This window comes from Sus scrofa, chromosome 1 (assembly GCF_000003025.6).
Source record: "Sus scrofa isolate TJ Tabasco breed Duroc chromosome 1, Sscrofa11.1, whole genome shotgun sequence".
Lineage (NCBI taxonomy): Eukaryota > Metazoa > Chordata > Mammalia > Artiodactyla > Suidae > Sus > Sus scrofa.
The window spans coordinates 128947300-128963996 of record NC_010443.5 but is presented as its reverse complement, the minus strand read 5'-3'; the positions used below and the strand labels follow the sequence as shown (position 1 = coordinate 128963996).

The 16697-nt window shown below is 44.0% G+C and overlaps 2 protein-coding genes across 13 annotated transcripts in view; one reads left to right on the top strand and one right to left on the bottom strand.

The window, feature by feature from the left end:
• The window catches only part of CAPN3 (calpain 3), a 53392-nt gene extending 49512 nt beyond the window's left edge, over positions 1 to 3880 (top strand). For 9 of the 10 annotated variants that reach the window (XM_013993113.2, XM_021082912.1, XM_013993115.2 and 6 more), the window contains 8 exons: positions 849 to 926; positions 1281 to 1338; positions 1444 to 1508; positions 1981 to 2049; positions 2138 to 2216; positions 2420 to 2536; positions 2787 to 2845; positions 3242 to 3880. In XM_013993113.2, the coding sequence (XP_013848567.1) occupies positions 849 to 926; positions 1281 to 1338; positions 1444 to 1508; positions 1981 to 2049; positions 2138 to 2216; positions 2420 to 2536; positions 2787 to 2845; positions 3242 to 3268 (552 nt within the window). In that variant the 3' untranslated portion in view covers positions 3269 to 3880. The remainder of the gene's footprint in view (positions 1 to 848; positions 927 to 1280; positions 1339 to 1443; positions 1509 to 1980; positions 2050 to 2137; positions 2217 to 2419; positions 2537 to 2786; positions 2846 to 3241) is intronic. The other variant, NM_214171.2, reaches the window with a different exon arrangement.
• ZNF106 (zinc finger protein 106) overlaps positions 6663 to 16697 on the bottom strand; it is a 63370-nt gene continuing 53335 nt past the window's right edge. For 2 of the 3 annotated variants that reach the window (XM_021097187.1, XM_021097198.1), the window contains 7 exons: positions 13861 to 14052; positions 13332 to 13394; positions 12523 to 12642; positions 11658 to 11729; positions 10571 to 10642; positions 8966 to 9112; positions 6663 to 8308 (listed from right to left, as the gene is read on the bottom strand). In XM_021097187.1, coding sequence (XP_020952846.1) covers positions 8252 to 8308; positions 8966 to 9112; positions 10571 to 10642; positions 11658 to 11729; positions 12523 to 12642; positions 13332 to 13394; positions 13861 to 14052 — 723 coding nt within the window. In that variant the 3' untranslated portion in view covers positions 6663 to 8251. The remainder of the gene's footprint in view (positions 8309 to 8965; positions 9113 to 10570; positions 10643 to 11657; positions 11730 to 12522; positions 12643 to 13331; positions 13395 to 13860; positions 14053 to 16697) is intronic. The other variant, XM_005659708.3, reaches the window with a different exon arrangement.

Below are 16697 nucleotides of genomic sequence, written 5' to 3'. Positions count from 1 at the left end.
CCAAGTTCCCCTAACGCTCTGGGATGCTGCTTGGGTGAATGTCTTGGGGTTGGCTGCCATACCAAGTGGGTCCTAGGCCTGGGAAGGACAGGCTGAGCCTCTGCTGGAGCCTGTCCACCCAGGACAATGAAGGAAGTGGGATGCAAAGCCAGCAACAGAAGCAGCTTGAGAGTACTGAGACCGAACAACTATTTCCTAGTTTCACTAACAAAGGGAGGATGAAGAATAATACCAGGAAAGGAGGCTGACACCAGAAATGAAGTCCTCTAGAGCCCAGGGGAGGGTGTTAGACTGGAGTGGAGAGAAGGGGTCATATAAAGCTTAATGGAGGTGAGGCTAAGAGGTGAAAGTCCACAGATAGATCCAGGGACATTATCCTGTAGTGCCCATGCAACAGAGTGGGGGTCCTCTGACGATGTGGTCTTGAGGACAGAGGCGGCTGGAGGTGTCAGAATGGTCTGGCCCCCTTTGTCCTGCTGGGGCTGGTTTGGTTGGGATGGTCAGGCTCAGAACAGTGGAGAAGGTACCAGCTGGTGGGGATAGCTAATCGGGGGAGAGGACCAAGGGGGCTATCAACATGTTTGCACAGCTAATGTACCTCCTCTGGCTGGGACGTCTGAGCTGGGGAGGTATGGAGTGAAAGGTCATTGGGGCCTGGATGAGTCTCACTCCAGATCATCTGGTTCAGCTAAGAAAGAAGAGCATGTGCCCTGTCCTCAGCTCCTGCTGCCGCCTAAGGCTGTTTTAGGCATTCTGATTCCTTTGGCCCAGAAGGAACTTTCCTCTTGGGTCTGTCTAATCTCCATGGTCCCCCCTTCGCCAACCAGTTTTCCTTTGTCCTTCCATAGCCAGAGCCCAGCAACACTGACCAGGAAAGTGAGGAACAGCAGCAATTCCGGAACATTTTCAGGCAGATAGCAGGCGATGTGAGTACCTCCAGCCCTAACTCTCCTAGACACTCCTTTCCTTGATTAACAGCTTGATTTGCCAGTTATCTCACTACTGGTCAGCAGAGCTCATTCTGGCTTTTGGTGGAAACAGAAATCAAGTCCACAAATCAAGTCCTTGAGCTTTAGACCAACACCTCCACTGGGTGGCTCTGAGCTGCCCACTGCAGTTGAGACAGCTGAGGGTGCAGTGTCTTCCTCAGAAGAACCCCCACTTCCCCATGACAGAAGAGCCTTGACAGGGACAAACCCCAGAGCGCAGGCATGTTCTGCAAAGCCTGTGCTCCATCAGCTGCTATATTCTCAAACCCTCTCTTTTCCCTTCCTCCTCAGGACATGGAGATCTGTGCAGATGAGCTCAAGAATGTCCTTAACAGAGTGGTGAACAAACGTGAGTGGTTCACACTCTGGGGCTGTGGCGGAGGGGGGGGGCAGCAGCAGGGCAGTATGTGTCATTATCTTAATGTGGCTCCTTGCTCTTCTCCACGCCCCCCAGATAAGGACCTGAAGACTGAAGGGTTCACATTGGAGTCCTGCCGTAGCATGATTGCTCTCATGGATGTATCCTTCCCACCATTCCCTCCCCAGCCCTCTCATCAGCCCCTGTGCAGCCTCTGGGGGCTAGAGCAACAATAATGGGGATGCCCAGCCAAGCTGAGGGGTTCAAATTCGTGTCTGAGGAAAGATTTAAGGAGACCCTAAGTCAGAATGTCCTAGCTGCTGGTCTGAACGGGGCCATTGGAAGAGGCAGGGTTGGTAAGAACACTGGCCCCTGCTCTTACCTCAGGCCTGGGGTTCTGCTTAGGACTCTGCACAACAAAAGTTGTCCTTAGGAGAACTCCCTGGGTTACAGCCTAGGGAGGCCCGGTGGGGGTGGGGGGGTTGTTAAAATACCAGGATGGGGTGGTCAGTGGGAAATCCTGGGCAAAGCCCTCCTATGGGGCTACCTTCCTGGCAGAGCCCCCGAGAAAGCCCTCTCCCAAGACATGAGGATTTTGCTATGTGCCCTGTAGCCCTGACCTCCTTCCTCCAGACAGACGGCTCTGGAAGACTGAACCTGCAAGAGTTCCACCACCTCTGGAAGAAGATTAAATCCTGGCAGGTGGGATGAGAGAACGAAGATGGGAGTGGGGAAGGGACCGACGCAGAGATTCAGGGTGTGATCTCTGTTCTCAAATTTCTATTGCCAGAAAATTTTCAAGCATTATGACACCGACCAATCCGGCACCATCAACAGCTATGAGATGCGAAATGCAGTCAATGACGCAGGTGCGGGGAAGAGGGAGGTGGCCAGAGTGCGAGCTGGTGGGAGCAGGAATGGGAGGGGGACTGGGGCCCCACTAGAGAGAGGACCGAGAAAAGCTTCTCGTTTTCCTCTCCCAGGCCCCACAGAGTGACCAGGGGACAGGGAAGAGAGCAAGTAGGCCTGAGGACTCCAAGCCTACTTCCTCCTCCCTGTGTCTCACCCACAGGCTTCCACCTCAACAACCAGCTCTATGACATCATCACCATGCGGTACGCAGACAAGTACATGAACATCGACTTTGACAGTTTTATCTGCTGCTTCGTCAGGCTGGAGGGCATGTTCAGTAAGTGGACAGCTACCCTTCTGCTCTCCTGTGCCCCTCCTGCAGCGGCAGCTGTGGCAGCGGGCATCTCTGCCTGATCACCTTCCAGTCTGCTCTGGGATGGCGAAGGGAGGGTTACTGGTGATACCCTGCCTGGCTGACTGCTGTGCTGGAGGACAGCACTCAGCCCCTGGTCCTCTTAGGACAACGTAGAGTGGGTGGAGTGGGAGTGGGCCTGTAACTGGCCTCTGGCCTGTGTTCTTCCACACAGGAGCTTTTAATGCCTTTGACAAGGATGGAGATGGTATCATCAAACTCAATGTTCTAGAGGTAAGGCCTAATAGAGGCAGTACACTCCCCCTGCACCTTAAAATTTGAGGTGGAGGAGTCCATGAAGACTGGACCCCTGTGTGCTGCTCACTTCCCAACAGTGGAGGAGGGATGGAGTGGGAAAAGAACACAAAGGAAGCTCAGGTCAGCAGGGTGTGGCTTGTAGGGAACATGTACCAGGGGAAGGCTCCAATGAGGCCTCAGTTCCTAAAATGACTTTATGCAGGAAACCATTTACCTTCTAGGAAAGATCCGGGGAAGGATGCAGTAATCTGCTGCTTCTCAGAGAATTGTCCCGTGTTGCCAAACTGGGGCTGTCCCTTCCCTCCATCCTGTTAGACCCCTAGGGCTGGACTCTCATTCCTTGCCTTCTGAGCCTGGGACTTCCTCTTTCAGTGGCTGCAGCTCACCATGTATGCCTGAACCAGCCAAGCTGGCCTCATCCAGGGCCAGGCAGAATCGCTCAGGATTTCAGTGTCACCCAACAGAGCTAGAGCCCTTACCTCCAAGGACACGGCAGCTGCACCCCCAGCAGACCTTCAGGCGCCTCATCGGTCTTGTTCTTCCTCTACTCACTGCCCTGTCAGTCTCAGGGCATCTCTCATCTTGTCATGCCCAGCCTGGCCCTTTAGTTAAGGAATGGAAGGAGGGAGAACAACTGTCCCTCCACCACCTGGACACAAGGGTCTCTGTCTGCCTCAGTGAGCCAGAACCTGGTGAGAACTTTGCTCGGAGTGGCCTCAGCTCCAAAGCCAATGCTCCCCTAAGCTTGCCCTAGGCTGTTCGCAGAAGCATTTGCCAATGGCACTCAGCACTTCCTGGTGCTGGACCCCTCTATCACTTCTGCGGTCTCCCACCCCTGGGACAGTAACCCAGTAAGCACTTGGTTCTTCTGCCTGATTGTTTCAGGATGAGCCTGCTCTGCAGTAAACTAGCTCGGGGCAGAGGGCTGGACACAGTGGGTTACCTGACTCATAAGTTTGGCTGTATTCTAAAAAAAAGGTGATCTAAATAAAGGCACACGTATGGGTGGTTTGTCTGTGTTTTGTTTTCTCATATTTGGACACCAGCCATAGCAGGGCTGAGCAGCTCCAATCTTACCCATCAGGTAAGAGCCCTAGTTTCAGAATACACCAATGGAAAATACACACATACACAAATAAATCCTGAACCCCACTTTAATCATGCCTTTTGCTACCTCTTGAGCACAGGAAGTACTCGAATACTTTCCAAGATACATGAGGAAAGGAAAAGGAATAGCTGTTGGTGTCTAGAACATCAAGACAAAATGGATCACCTGTAACTAGAGAGGCCAGTTACCTGAGTATAACGGAACAGAGATAAAGTTTTTAATCCTCGTTCCTCCACTAATATGACCTTGAAAAAATCCTTAAATGTAGCTGTTTGCCAAGCTTATGTGGACCATGGTCTATGGTTTTATCTATAGTCACCTTGCATTTTCCACCCAGTTTCCTTGTTCTCTAGACCAACACGGTGAAGAAGGGTTTGGCTATAAATATGCAGATAAGGTAACAAAAATAAACAATTAGTAAAAGTACTTTATTTTCCTCTTATATTTGCTTCATAGCTTGCTTTACAAAGTTAGGAAGTTCACAGCTTTATACCAAAATGTAAGAAGGCTAAGCTATTTGCTTATAAACATTTTTGCAGTCAAGTATCATCTAATTTTATTATTCTAACCCAAATTCAGTTAAGAATTAAAAAAGAAAAAACAAATGAACAAAAAAAAAAAAAAAAAAAAAACCCTTATCAGACACCAAGGGTGCTGGAACAGCTCTAGGGCATATATTTCTCTTACGCAGGAGAAAGATCTTTAACAGCCTTTCCTCCTTGACTCCCTCCTCTCCCAATTCAGGTGGGCTACTCTTTGAATTTAGAGGAAATCTAGGAAATGTTAGTCACCATGTGACCCCACAGGGCCACATCTTGGGGGGTGGACATGAGCTAAGAGGTTACTGTCTGATGAGTAGGAGGTTTGGTTGACATCAGGATTTCCCACCCACTTGGATCTGGAACTCAGTATAACCCAAATCACCTCTACCACTGCTTCTATGCCTAACCATTACACAGCTTCTCTGAAATCCTGAGGATCCTGATGATTGGGGCAGGGTTAAAAATCACTATTTTAACAATTTGGCAGACATGGCCTTCTTAACAGTTTTAGGGGCTCTCCTTTAGGCAAGAGGAACACAATTTAAAAGTCAAAATTTCTAAGTATAAAAATTGCAGTTATTTGAGCAGACCAGAGGGTATGTGCTGTTTAAATCCCACTTCACAATATACTATGATTTCCCCTCCAGTGAATTCTCTTCCATAAAATATACCAGACCACTCTGCTAAGTGTTGTACACCTACTCCCACCAAATCATCCACATACCTAGTCACTAAGTTGTCCACTGTATAGTCTACCAAAAAGAAAAAAAAAAACCCTTTGTTAGGCAAACAATCATTGAAACAGCAATAATGCTGCCTATAAATTATAGGTATGTCAGGAGCTAAATACTCAACTGCTAACTCTTCTGAAGTGGGGGGAAAAAACTCCCCGTTAAAGCAGAAGTGTAGTAACAATAATATTCTCTCCAATTCAAGTAACGGCAAGTCAAGATACTTCTTTGTTTGCATTGTGTTTAACTGCTTGCTTGATACCAAGTAGAGTAGTATGCCAACATTTTGAGCCTGATTAAAAACTTCAGGATAAAACTTGAAGTGACTGATAGTTCATCAGAACAAACTGCTATTAAAACACAAGCATATGGAGTTCCATTATGGCCCAGCAGGAAGGAATCCAACTAGTAACCATGAGGTTGCAGGATCCATCCCTGGCCTCGCTCAGTGGATTAAGGATCTGGCGTTGCCATGAGCTGTGTTGTAGGTCACAGACACAACTCAGATCCCACAATGATGCGGCTGTGGCTTAGGCCAGCAGCTGCAGCTCCAATTTGACCCCTAACCTGGGATCCTCCATATGCCTCAGGTGTGGCCACAAAAAAAAAATAACAAAAAACCACGAGCATATGCACACAAAGGGATTTATGCTATGGTTATCTTGGCTTTGGCTGCTAGAAGTAGATACAAGTAATTAAAAATAACATTCTAAAAATGGCCTCCAATTCCTTATGACTTGCACTTTGTCAGGTCATGTAACAGTTCCTTCTTTAGTTAAGTACTAAATACCAGAGCCAACACCGGTGTGTACACGTACAAGGAGCCTCCATAACTGCACACACAAAGGCAGATAGACTGTGCACGATACTATCAAAATTAGGCTCAAATCAGTTTTTACTAACAGTCTGTTCATACCTTCAAGGGTTCCCCATGACTGCCTAACACCTCACATACCCGATTCCTGCTGTACAAAGGCTCCATCGCGCTCATCTTCTCAGATATGTCCTTAGGCAGGACAGAAGGGGACCTATGCAACAGAGCACGCAAGCCCTTCTCAGCACACTGCCCAGCCAACATGGAAATGCAGGTTCTCTATAGCCCAAAGGACAGAAGTTGAAGAATAAATCCAAATCTACTTTCCCAGGAATCACCATTCCCAAACCCACAGAACACCTTAGCTTCTCTGGTCACCTGAACAGGAAACAGTGTGAGAGATGGGAAAAGCTGCTTGCTCTCAGAAAGAAATAGCACAAATAAACTTTATGCAACCGGATCTTTTCTGTCCTCTCTCAAGCATCACATCACGCAAGTCTCAAGAATGTAGTCAACACACGGGATCTCCTATTCAGAAAAAACAGAAGTAGACACCCTGTAGGGCCACTCCTTATCTAGATGTAGCTCCTAGATTCACTTTTAACATTTTTTTTTTTTTTTTTTTTGGATCCAGTAAGAAACACTGAAGCCTTTCCTGGAAAAAAAGAACACCTCTTAGTCTTGCACACAATTCCAGGGGATTTGCACACCCCTGAAACCTGTCTACAAGGTGAAGTCGCCTTGCCTAGTGAAGACACGTGAGTGGAAGTATGTGTGCTAACAGAGGTGGAGAGAAACCTGATGCTCTGTAATCCCAGGAAAGAGTAGAGGTCATGTTTGAAGCTTGGTATGCGATGAAGCTGGGCTCTTTTCCCTTTTCTTCTCTTTCTCTGTAGAATCTTTCAGTTTTGAATCTAGAAACAAAAGGCTGGAAAGCACCACCTCAATGGCTTCTCAAGAGTCCAGAGAAAATCCCAAAACAAAGCCACCTCACGAAAGCTTTGTTCATCTGGCTGCTCTCAATGGACAGGCAGGGTCTTTCCCTTCACCCGACTCCACTCCCCTTCCTTTCCGGCTGGCGGGAAGGTGAAGTCAAGACACTGGTCTTTAAGACGCCTGCTTGAGGCCTTAAAAATGTATTCAGATGCTTTATTCTGACTCTCCCACTGGGTACTATGGGTGGGTAGAAAGCACCCTGTGAGCCCAGAGGAAGTATCTGACAGCTGCCATCAATCTAGGCACAGTCAGAGAGTAGGGGAGAGAGGGGTCAGCAATAAAGCAAACTAAAAGCTTCCAAACCCACAGCCTGCCGGGAGAGTCAGAAACTGGAAAGAGAGATAAAGGCTATACCTCCAGTTTGAACAGCCTGCCAATGCCTGCTGTGAGTGTCCACATCTAACAGTGAGACTTCCAAGTAGACACGAGGCTGGTGTACTGCACTGAACGGAGCACTCTAGCAAAACTTGCAGAGGTTTAATAGGAAGTACCGTAGGTAAGGACTTGTCATTATGTGATTTGTTGTCTGAGTTCCTAAAATATAATCAGCAGAGCAGTTACTCCAGCTGTTAAAAATCTACTGTGTGTCCCTTTAGCATTTAAAGCCAGCACTGCCCATCTGCAAAGTAAAAGAATACTGAAACGCACTGCACATAATTGTTAGGAAAGGAATCTATTTGCTTCCAATTTAAAAACCCAGTTGTTACAATTAACTGACTGTAATAAAGGACAAACCAAAATTGATCCTAAAAATCTAGCATTTGAGCACATTTATACTTTAAAAAATCTGACTATAGGTTTAAACCATCATAAGAACACAAACTAAAAATCACAAACTGAAATCAACAAAATATACGTTATGATTAGGGTCAAATTGGGTAACCAATTAAGATGTGTTTCTTTAATAAACATCTGGAGAACACTAGTAGCATCAATTATTATATGCCACACTGTCCCAGAGGAGTATGGTTCCTTAAAAACCTGTTTAAATCTGACAAACCTCCAGCAAGAACTTAAAAGTATAACCTATCATCCCATAGAGCTGCCCAGACTTATGCTAGGTGGTAAGCCTGGCTAGTAACCACTTTCTCTTCCCCTCTTTCACTGAGGAAGGGAAGACACTGGCCTATGTAAGGGGCCAATGTGAAATTACTTCAACTAAAGACTTCCCAACATGGGAGGCAAAAAACTTCATGAATCAATTTTGCTGTCATCCTCAGCATGCCGTTCAATGTGTCCTGCAGCATCCTAGGAATAAAGGGAAAAGGGCCCATGAGAGAGAGAAAGGTAGCAGGACAAGAGAAAGCCAAAGCCAAGGACAGCTTCATGGGTACATGCTATGATCCATATATGCAAGGCAGTGAGGACCTAGCACTTTCCTAATTCACATGGAACTATGCCCTTAAAGATGAGTTCTTGTCTTAACACAAGAGCAGTGTAACAAACCTCTGGGTTCAGTTACAGGATTGGAAACATGTGAAAACATTCTTTTTAGGCTCTTTTCAAAAACTACTGAGGAGTTCCCATGGTGGCACTGTGGTAACTAACCCGAGTGGTATCCATGAAGATGCAGGTTTGATCCCTGGCCTCGTTCAGTGGGTGAAAGATCTGGCATTGCCATGAGCTGTGGCGTAGGTCACAGATGCAGCTTGGATCCCAAGTTGCTGTAGCTGTGGTGTAGGCTGGCAGCTGCAGCTCTAATTAGGCCCCTGGCCCGGAACTTCCATATGCTGCAAGTGCGGCCCTTAAGAGACCAAGAAAAAAGGGAGGGAGGGAGGGAGGGAGCGAGAGCCTTGTATCTCTCTGTTCACTACAATCCTGTTTCTAATAAGGCAAAAAAGATTTATTGAACTCTGCTCTGGGCAGTCATATGATCCCAGACTGACCCCAAAGCCAATGATGTACCTGTTTGGATCCTTTCCTAGCAGTAAAAAAAGCATCACAGTTCTTCCAGCGACATTTCAGAGTCTGAAAGTTTGGATTTGTATGGTCAGTCAGCAAGTGTTGTTTTAAATGGTCTATAACACCAAATATCAGAGCACAACCATGCCACTGGAAAGAAAAAGAATGAAAGGGTATGTTATAAAGAGCACAGGAAACATGCAATGAAAACAGCCCTCATATGTATCTCATAAGCCCCTAATCCTTTTTTTTTTTCCCCCCCAAAGTGGCTTGATGTGGAATCTCAGGTCCCAGACCAGGACTGAACTGAGGCTGCAGAAGTGCCAGGCCTTAACCACTAGACCACCAGGGAACTCCAACAACATCTATTCTTTATTCTTGGCTAGAAAATTCAACAAAGTCAGAGGCAACCAAATTAATTATAAATATAATGAGAAACCTTGAAGAGACTGGGAAGTCTTTTGACACTTCAGCATTTTGAGAAGGTAAAGCACTAAGGCAAGCCATTACACCATGAGATAAGGAAACTATTACTGATAGCCAAGTTCCACATAATTCAATTTAAACCATACTTATCCTTGGAGTTCCCATCATGGCGCAGTGGTTAACGAACCCGACCAGTAGTAACCATGAGGTTTTGGGTTTGATCCCTGGCCTCACTCAGTGGGTTAAGGATCTGGTGTTGCCATGAGCTATGGTGTAGGTCACAGACTCGGCTTGAATCTGGCGTTGCTGTGGCTCTGGTGTAGGCTAGCAGCTACAGCTCTGATTTGACCCCTAGCCTGAGATTCTCCATATGCCACAGGTGCAGCCCTAAAAAGACAAAAAAAAAAAAAAAAACAAAAACATACTTATCCTTATCTTTCCATCATAAAATGAGTTTCTTAGTCCATTTATTTAAAAAAAGCAAAGCGGAGTTCCCGTCATGGTGCAGTGGTTAACGAATCCGACTAGGAACCATGAGGTTGCAGGTTCGATCCCTGGCCTTGCTCAGTGGGTTAACAATCCGGCGTTGCCGTGAGCTGTGATGTAGATTGCAGACGAGGCTCGGATCCTGCGTTGCTGTGGCTCTGGCGTAGGCTGGTGGCCACAGCTCCGATTAGACCCCTAGTCTGGGAACCTCCATATGCCGAGGGAGCGGCCAAAGAAATAGCAAAAAGACAAAAAATAAATAAAAAAAGCAAAGAGCTGGAGTTCCTGTTGTGGCTCAGTGGAAACAAATCTGACTAGTATACATGAGGACGCAGGTTCGATCCCTGGCCTCACTCAGTGGGTTAAGGATCCAGCATTGCTGTGAGCTGTGGTGTAGGTTGCAGATGTGGTTCAGATATAGTGTTGCTGTGGCTGTGGTGTAGGCCCGCAGCTGTAGCTCCAATTCAACCCCTAGCCTGGGAACCTCCATTTGCCATAGGTGTGGCACTAAAAAGCAAAAAAAAATTTTTAATTTTTAAAAAATAAAAATAAAAAAATAAGCTTATTTGTCCTACATGGAAGGCAAAAGCAGACACTCAATACAAAAAGGATAAACTGATGATAATGGAGATCTATAAGATGGCCTAAGGTTGAGCAATATCTAAGTCTAGTGGCAAGAACAGTTTCACTTCTTACCCAGCAGCGGTAATTCTGCATCAGATTCAGCCTCACGGCCTGAATACTGCCGTCATAACAGCCAGTATAAATCTAGAGAAAAAGGTTTATCACATCAGACCAAAGCTACAGAACACAAAACAACACACACACACAAAAATCCTCAAAATAATAGTCAAAGCTACCAGTCAGTAGCTGCCACAACATGAAAAAATAAACCTAAACCCAAAGCAGCCCCAGAGTACCACAATAGGGAGGTATCTTCTAGCTCTTCAGTCTGGCATTTGAAACTGTGCTCCTTAGAGTATCACTCTGGGGACTGCAGCTGAGAGCAGCAGTGGGGCTTAGGGGCATGGGCTTATACTTTAACTGGTGAAGCTCTGGCTTCTAATGGGCATTACATATTGGGCATCCATATTTCAATGGAACAAAAGGTTCACGTGCTTAAAGTCTGAAAAACATCCACTTCGGTTCAACTTCAAAATTTAAAAATAAAATAAACCAAGGATTAGCAGGGTGAATGAGTTAGCTTCTACTTTTAGGTCTGCTAAAATTATGCCACACTGCCCAAATCTCCTGATTCAATTCCAGTGTACTGCTCAGATCATAATGTACTGCTCTGAAAAATGCATTACTCCATTTCTTTAAAATATCTTAAATTTACCTTCTATTTAATGGTATTATATTTTTACTGCAATTGTCTTAGATCTTAATAAAAAATGAAATACTCAACAGCCTTACTAGGTTACTTCTCAGTATTAAAATACCAAGAGATAACCCTGCTGTATAGCAATGGGAACTATATCTAGTCACTTATGATGGAGCATGATAACATGAGAAAAAAGGATGTATACATGTATGTGTAGCTGGGTCACCTTTCTTTATAGTAGAAAATTGACAGAACACTGTAAACCAGCTATAATGGAAAAAATAAAAATCATTATAAAATAAAATATGGAGAGAAAGACATTCAATAATGAGGTATATCAAAAACGGGTGTCATTTTTGTGACAAGTGACAAGAATAAACACTTAACAGTTTGTAAAATTTTTAGCAAACACATTCAAAGATTCAAAGGCAAACATGTGACACAGAATATTATACTCACCATACTTTTATGGATGGTCATACACATAATCATGTCTTTGTGTCCTCCATAAACTTGCAATCGATCATGGGACTGAGGTGGAGGGGAAAAAAAAGAGAGAATTAAGGTTATGTATACTTTGTAGTTAATAAGCATAGTGCTTGAAGGCCTTTGACAGGTTTAAAATTACATCTGAGGTACCAGGCTGAAGCACCAGTAGCATATTAACAGAAACATAATTTAGCAGCAACCTTTCTAATAAATCCTCCTCTCTCAGGGAAGAGCTGGGAACTGGAAGAAATAAAACCAATGTCTGTTTCATGTCAAAATCTCAAACTTGAAATTGTACACAGGAGAACTAGACAGGTGTTGGAGACTACAGCTGCTCTCCAGAAATCATTAACTTTTTATTTCTTTTTTTAAGGGCCATACAGGCAGCATACGGAAGTTCCCAGGCTAGGGGTCCAATCAGAGTTCTAGCTGCAGAGCCTACACCACAGCCACAACAAAGCTGGATCTGAGCGGTGTCTGTGACCTAACACCACAGCTCACAGCAACACCAGATCCTTAACCCACTAAGCAAGGCCAGGGGTCAAACCCATGTCCTCATGGATACTAGTCGGGTTCATTAACTGCCTGAGCCACTATAGGAACTTCCAGAAATCATTTACAATTTGACATCTGTGAGCCTGACCAGGTATCTCAGAGCAGTGTTTCTGAAAGTGCTGTCCAAGCACCAGCTGCTTCAGAATTATCTAGAACACTTAATGCAGAATGCAGATTCCTGGATTCCACTCCAGTCTTTCTATTTAAGAAAAACCAAGACCATTTCCAAATAGACAATCTCCCCAAATCATTCAAGCAAAACACTGGATCTAAATTCTACCTGTAATTCATAGACACGAACAAATTTATCCAGGCAAGCCGTCACCATCACTTTTCCTAGGATATTCACCACAGTCACTGCATGATTGTGACCTTTATAGATCCGCACAAGCTCACCAGTCTGCATCAGAACAGAGGGAGAAGGCACTAGATTGATCTGAAAGATTCCTTCTGACTTTTGATATTTATGATTCTGTAAAAGTCGTAATTCTGAGACTACCTGTAGCTGTGCAAATTTTAACAGAGGAAGTACTCCGACAAGCATTGTTATATATACAAAATATATGCACTGTATTTTGATAGAGAACCTAGTGTCATAGAAAGAAGGGGCTACAGCTCCGTGTGTATGTATTTTATAGCTTTCTAAGTATTTTCACTTTTATCATTTCACAGGATCTGGACAACAAGTCCCTGAGGCTGGATCACCCCCAGGCTTACAGACCAGGGAACTAAGCTTCAAAAGTGGCCTCTATGACCTGAAGAGAGTCTCTTGGCTGTTTTCATTTGTGCTATTTTAAACTACCTATCATATCCACTCTCTTGAAGCCTCAGATGCTCAATTTATCTCATGTTCAAATGAGGCATTCAAACTAAACCTTATATAAACTTTGAATTTGTCTCCCACTAAGAACTATGATGAGGTCAGAATTTCTGTGGTGCTCAGTGTTATCCAAAAGCTTACTACGCACAGGGATTATTATTAAGTCTTTCACTAGAAAAAGGGCTCAATTTAAATTGCAAGAGGTCTGAAGAGTCCTTCGAGCTTTAACCACCATTCTATTAAAGATTTCTTTATGCAACACAACTTACATGAATGTTGTGGGCGTGGACTGACTGATCACTAGAACCACTGAACACAAGGTCATTCACCACCTTAAAGAAAAAAATTCAGGGAGTTAGAGTCAGTATAAGGTTCTGAGTTTCCTTCAATTTGCAATGCACATTGATAAGTTCTACTTTCCATGATGAGCAAGAATAAGTTAAGTTTCTCAGATAAATTTTTTGAATTGAAACTTCAGTCCTACCACTATGTACTCTGATGAACTGGCAAGGTGTTATTGGGTTTGTCACCTCTTCAGAATGATTACGAAGTAGCCTAGAAGGCATTAGAGTATATCTACATTCTACAATGAGATACACTTTTGTTTCTCAGTTAATATATTAAAAAAAAAATAATATGTCCCATTTTGATCCAGGCATAAAGAAAAGGACTGTAATCTCCTTGCACCTTTCAAGATGACTGTGCTCTACAAAAGGCATTAGACAACATGGGAAATTTCATTCAATCCTTTCTATTTGTGCCAGACAATGAACTCCTGTTCTCTTGCACTATACTTGCCTTCATGCAGAGAATGGTTTTGCTGTGGCCCTCCAGAGTTCTAAGGAGCAGTCCGTTCCGTGCATCGCGTACACTGATGGTACAATCATAAGACCCCACAACCAGCAGCTTTCGGGCCCCTTCCTGGGCTGTGGCAAGACAGCTGACAGCCCGAGGGCCATGGCATTCAAAGATTTCAAGTCGCTTGTTGTTCTGAAAATTAAGTTACTGTTATATGAAGTAAAAGCAATTTAACTGGAAAAACTCAACATCAACTAACCAAAATCACTACCTTTCTACAAACTCTAAACCCTAACACCCCTAGGTACTCACATCCACTCCCTATCCCTACCCCTCAGCCCCTGCCATTCCCATTCCAATTCTCTGTGCTCATGGTTTTTTTCTCCCTCATTCCAGTGGGGACAGTCTTACATTATAAACTCAATTCAACCTTCAATCCACACTATAATTAGAATTTGGTTCTCTTTTTATGTCCTCTCTCACTTCCCTGAAATTAATAATGAATGATGAAATTTTTTTCATATTTGAATATATTTTCTTTCCATGCCATAGACCTAAGAACTCTGTTTTTTGTCACCTAAAATTTATGCTTTCTCTTTGTCATGGTGTTTCAAAAATTCTATTGAGAACTTCTCAGACAGAGTTTCTCATTCTCCACCTTTCTGTTATTCTAACAGTCTTCTGATTTCTGGTTCTATGTCTATCTCTGACATCATTTAGTTAAACTACAGAATACAGAAGCCTTTATATCAGTCAGAGTGGCATGGCCACATCCTGAGTTCCCATTTCTTTACTTCAGATTTTAGACTTGCTTCCTTCATCCCTAAACCAGTCTTGTTCATAAAGGTACTTTAGGTGCATGCATGGGATAAAACTCCCAGGAGGAGTTCCCGTTGTGGTGCAGCAGAAACGAATCCAAGTAGGAACCATGAGGTTTCGGGTTTGACCCCTGGCCTTGCTCAGCAGGTTATGGATCCAGCGTTGCCGTGAGCTGTGATGTAGGTTGTAGATGCAGCTGGGATCCTGCACTGCTGTGGCTGCGGAGTAGGCCTACAGCTATAGCTCCAATTGGACCCCTAGCCTGGGAACCTCCATATACCATGAGTGTGGTCCTAAAAGAAAAAAAAAAAACAAAAAACCTCCCAGGAACTAAGCAAGAACAGCAGCTGGGAGCCTACAGAGCTGAGCATCAATTTCGACCATCTTGGGATGCTGGGGAGACGGACCAGTGGAGTTCAGGGCACAATGGTAGGTACACCCAAGTAAAGTCCTGGCCTACTGAGCCCTAGGAAGCACTGCATTTCAGGAGTATGGGTAAAACAGGAAAGGCCCAGCCCTAACAAGACTTCAAAATTCACATCTCTGCAGAACCTTTCAAATCTGTCTCGAAATTCACCTTCACTGGAGCTTTTCAACCATTTGAAGACCTTTTCAAAAAACAAAAAGACTACTCCCATTTGAATTTGTCATCATCTTGCCCCAAAAGTCTTGTTCTTAACTTCTATCTACCTTTGATTACATCAATCTCACAAAATATTAGAGAACTGGGTAATTATCAAGTTTCATCCTTTAAAAATACCTTAAACCTATTTTTTCATCTTCATTTCTATTGCCCTAACCAAATCTAATCTAGGCTTTAGCACTCTGCATTCGGAAAGCAAAAAGCTTCACTAATTACCCTTCTGTGATCTATTCATATCAAATGAACTGAGTAACTTGGTACTTGATTATATGTGCTATTTTCTTTTTACTTAATTTTAAGCTTCTTCTTCTTCTTTTTTTTTTTTTTTTTTTTTTTTTGGTCTTTTCTAGGGCCACACCTGCAGCATATGGAGGTTCCCAGGCTAGGGGTCTAATCGGAGCTATAGTCAATGTCAATGCCAGAGCCACAGCAACATAGGATCCCGAGCTGCATCTGTGACCTACACCACAGTTCACAGCAACGCTGGATCCCTGACCCACTGATCGAGGCCAGGGATCGAACCTGCAACCTGATGGTTCCTAGTCGGATTTGTTTACCACTGTGCCACAATGGAAACTCCAATTTTAAGCTTCTTAAAGGCAGAAATCATGATATATTTTCTTGCATTCCTTATAAGTAGGCCCAGCTAGCCAGTGGCAAGAGAGATAGTAGGTGCTCACTAAATGTATGAATGATAATATATAATTAGGCGTAACGTAGAAAACATTCTAACACACTGTTAAAAGATGACCAGAAGGCTTTGGGATAGAATACTACAGCAAACCAGTAACCAAACCTATCACTTCCACCTCCAATTACATCTTTTATTTATTCTCTTCTTGTCACCTTAGTCTAAATTCATGTCAGTTGCCATAGCAGAGCCTCCTAGTCTCCCTGCTTTTACTAATACCAGAATTTTCCAATCTGTTCATTCAGGGTGACTTTTGCTAAAATACAAATTGGATCATGTCTGTCATACTTTAAAGCTTACAAGTCTGACTACATTAATAAGGCATATAGGGCCATCAAGAACTGGCCCATATTCACTTCCTAAGCCTCATCCTGGGACCTAGCACTCGATAGTGCTCAATAAAGGTTTGCCCAACAAGTGGATTTGTCTTTGTCTTAGGAAAGAATAAGGCTCACAGGCATGAAGGCAAACTTTTGACTTAGTTCAGTTTATAGAACAGGCTACCCTCATGAAACCCTAAATCAGTTCCAAACCACTTCAATGTCATACTCAAAGGAATTTCAGCTCATTTTTCATGGCGTCATTTTTAAAATGAAATAGACTAGTTTAACCTATGACTCATTATCTGGCCCCAAATCATCAGGCTTGGTTTAATTTAGTAGAGTCACATTTTTGTCCTGGCAC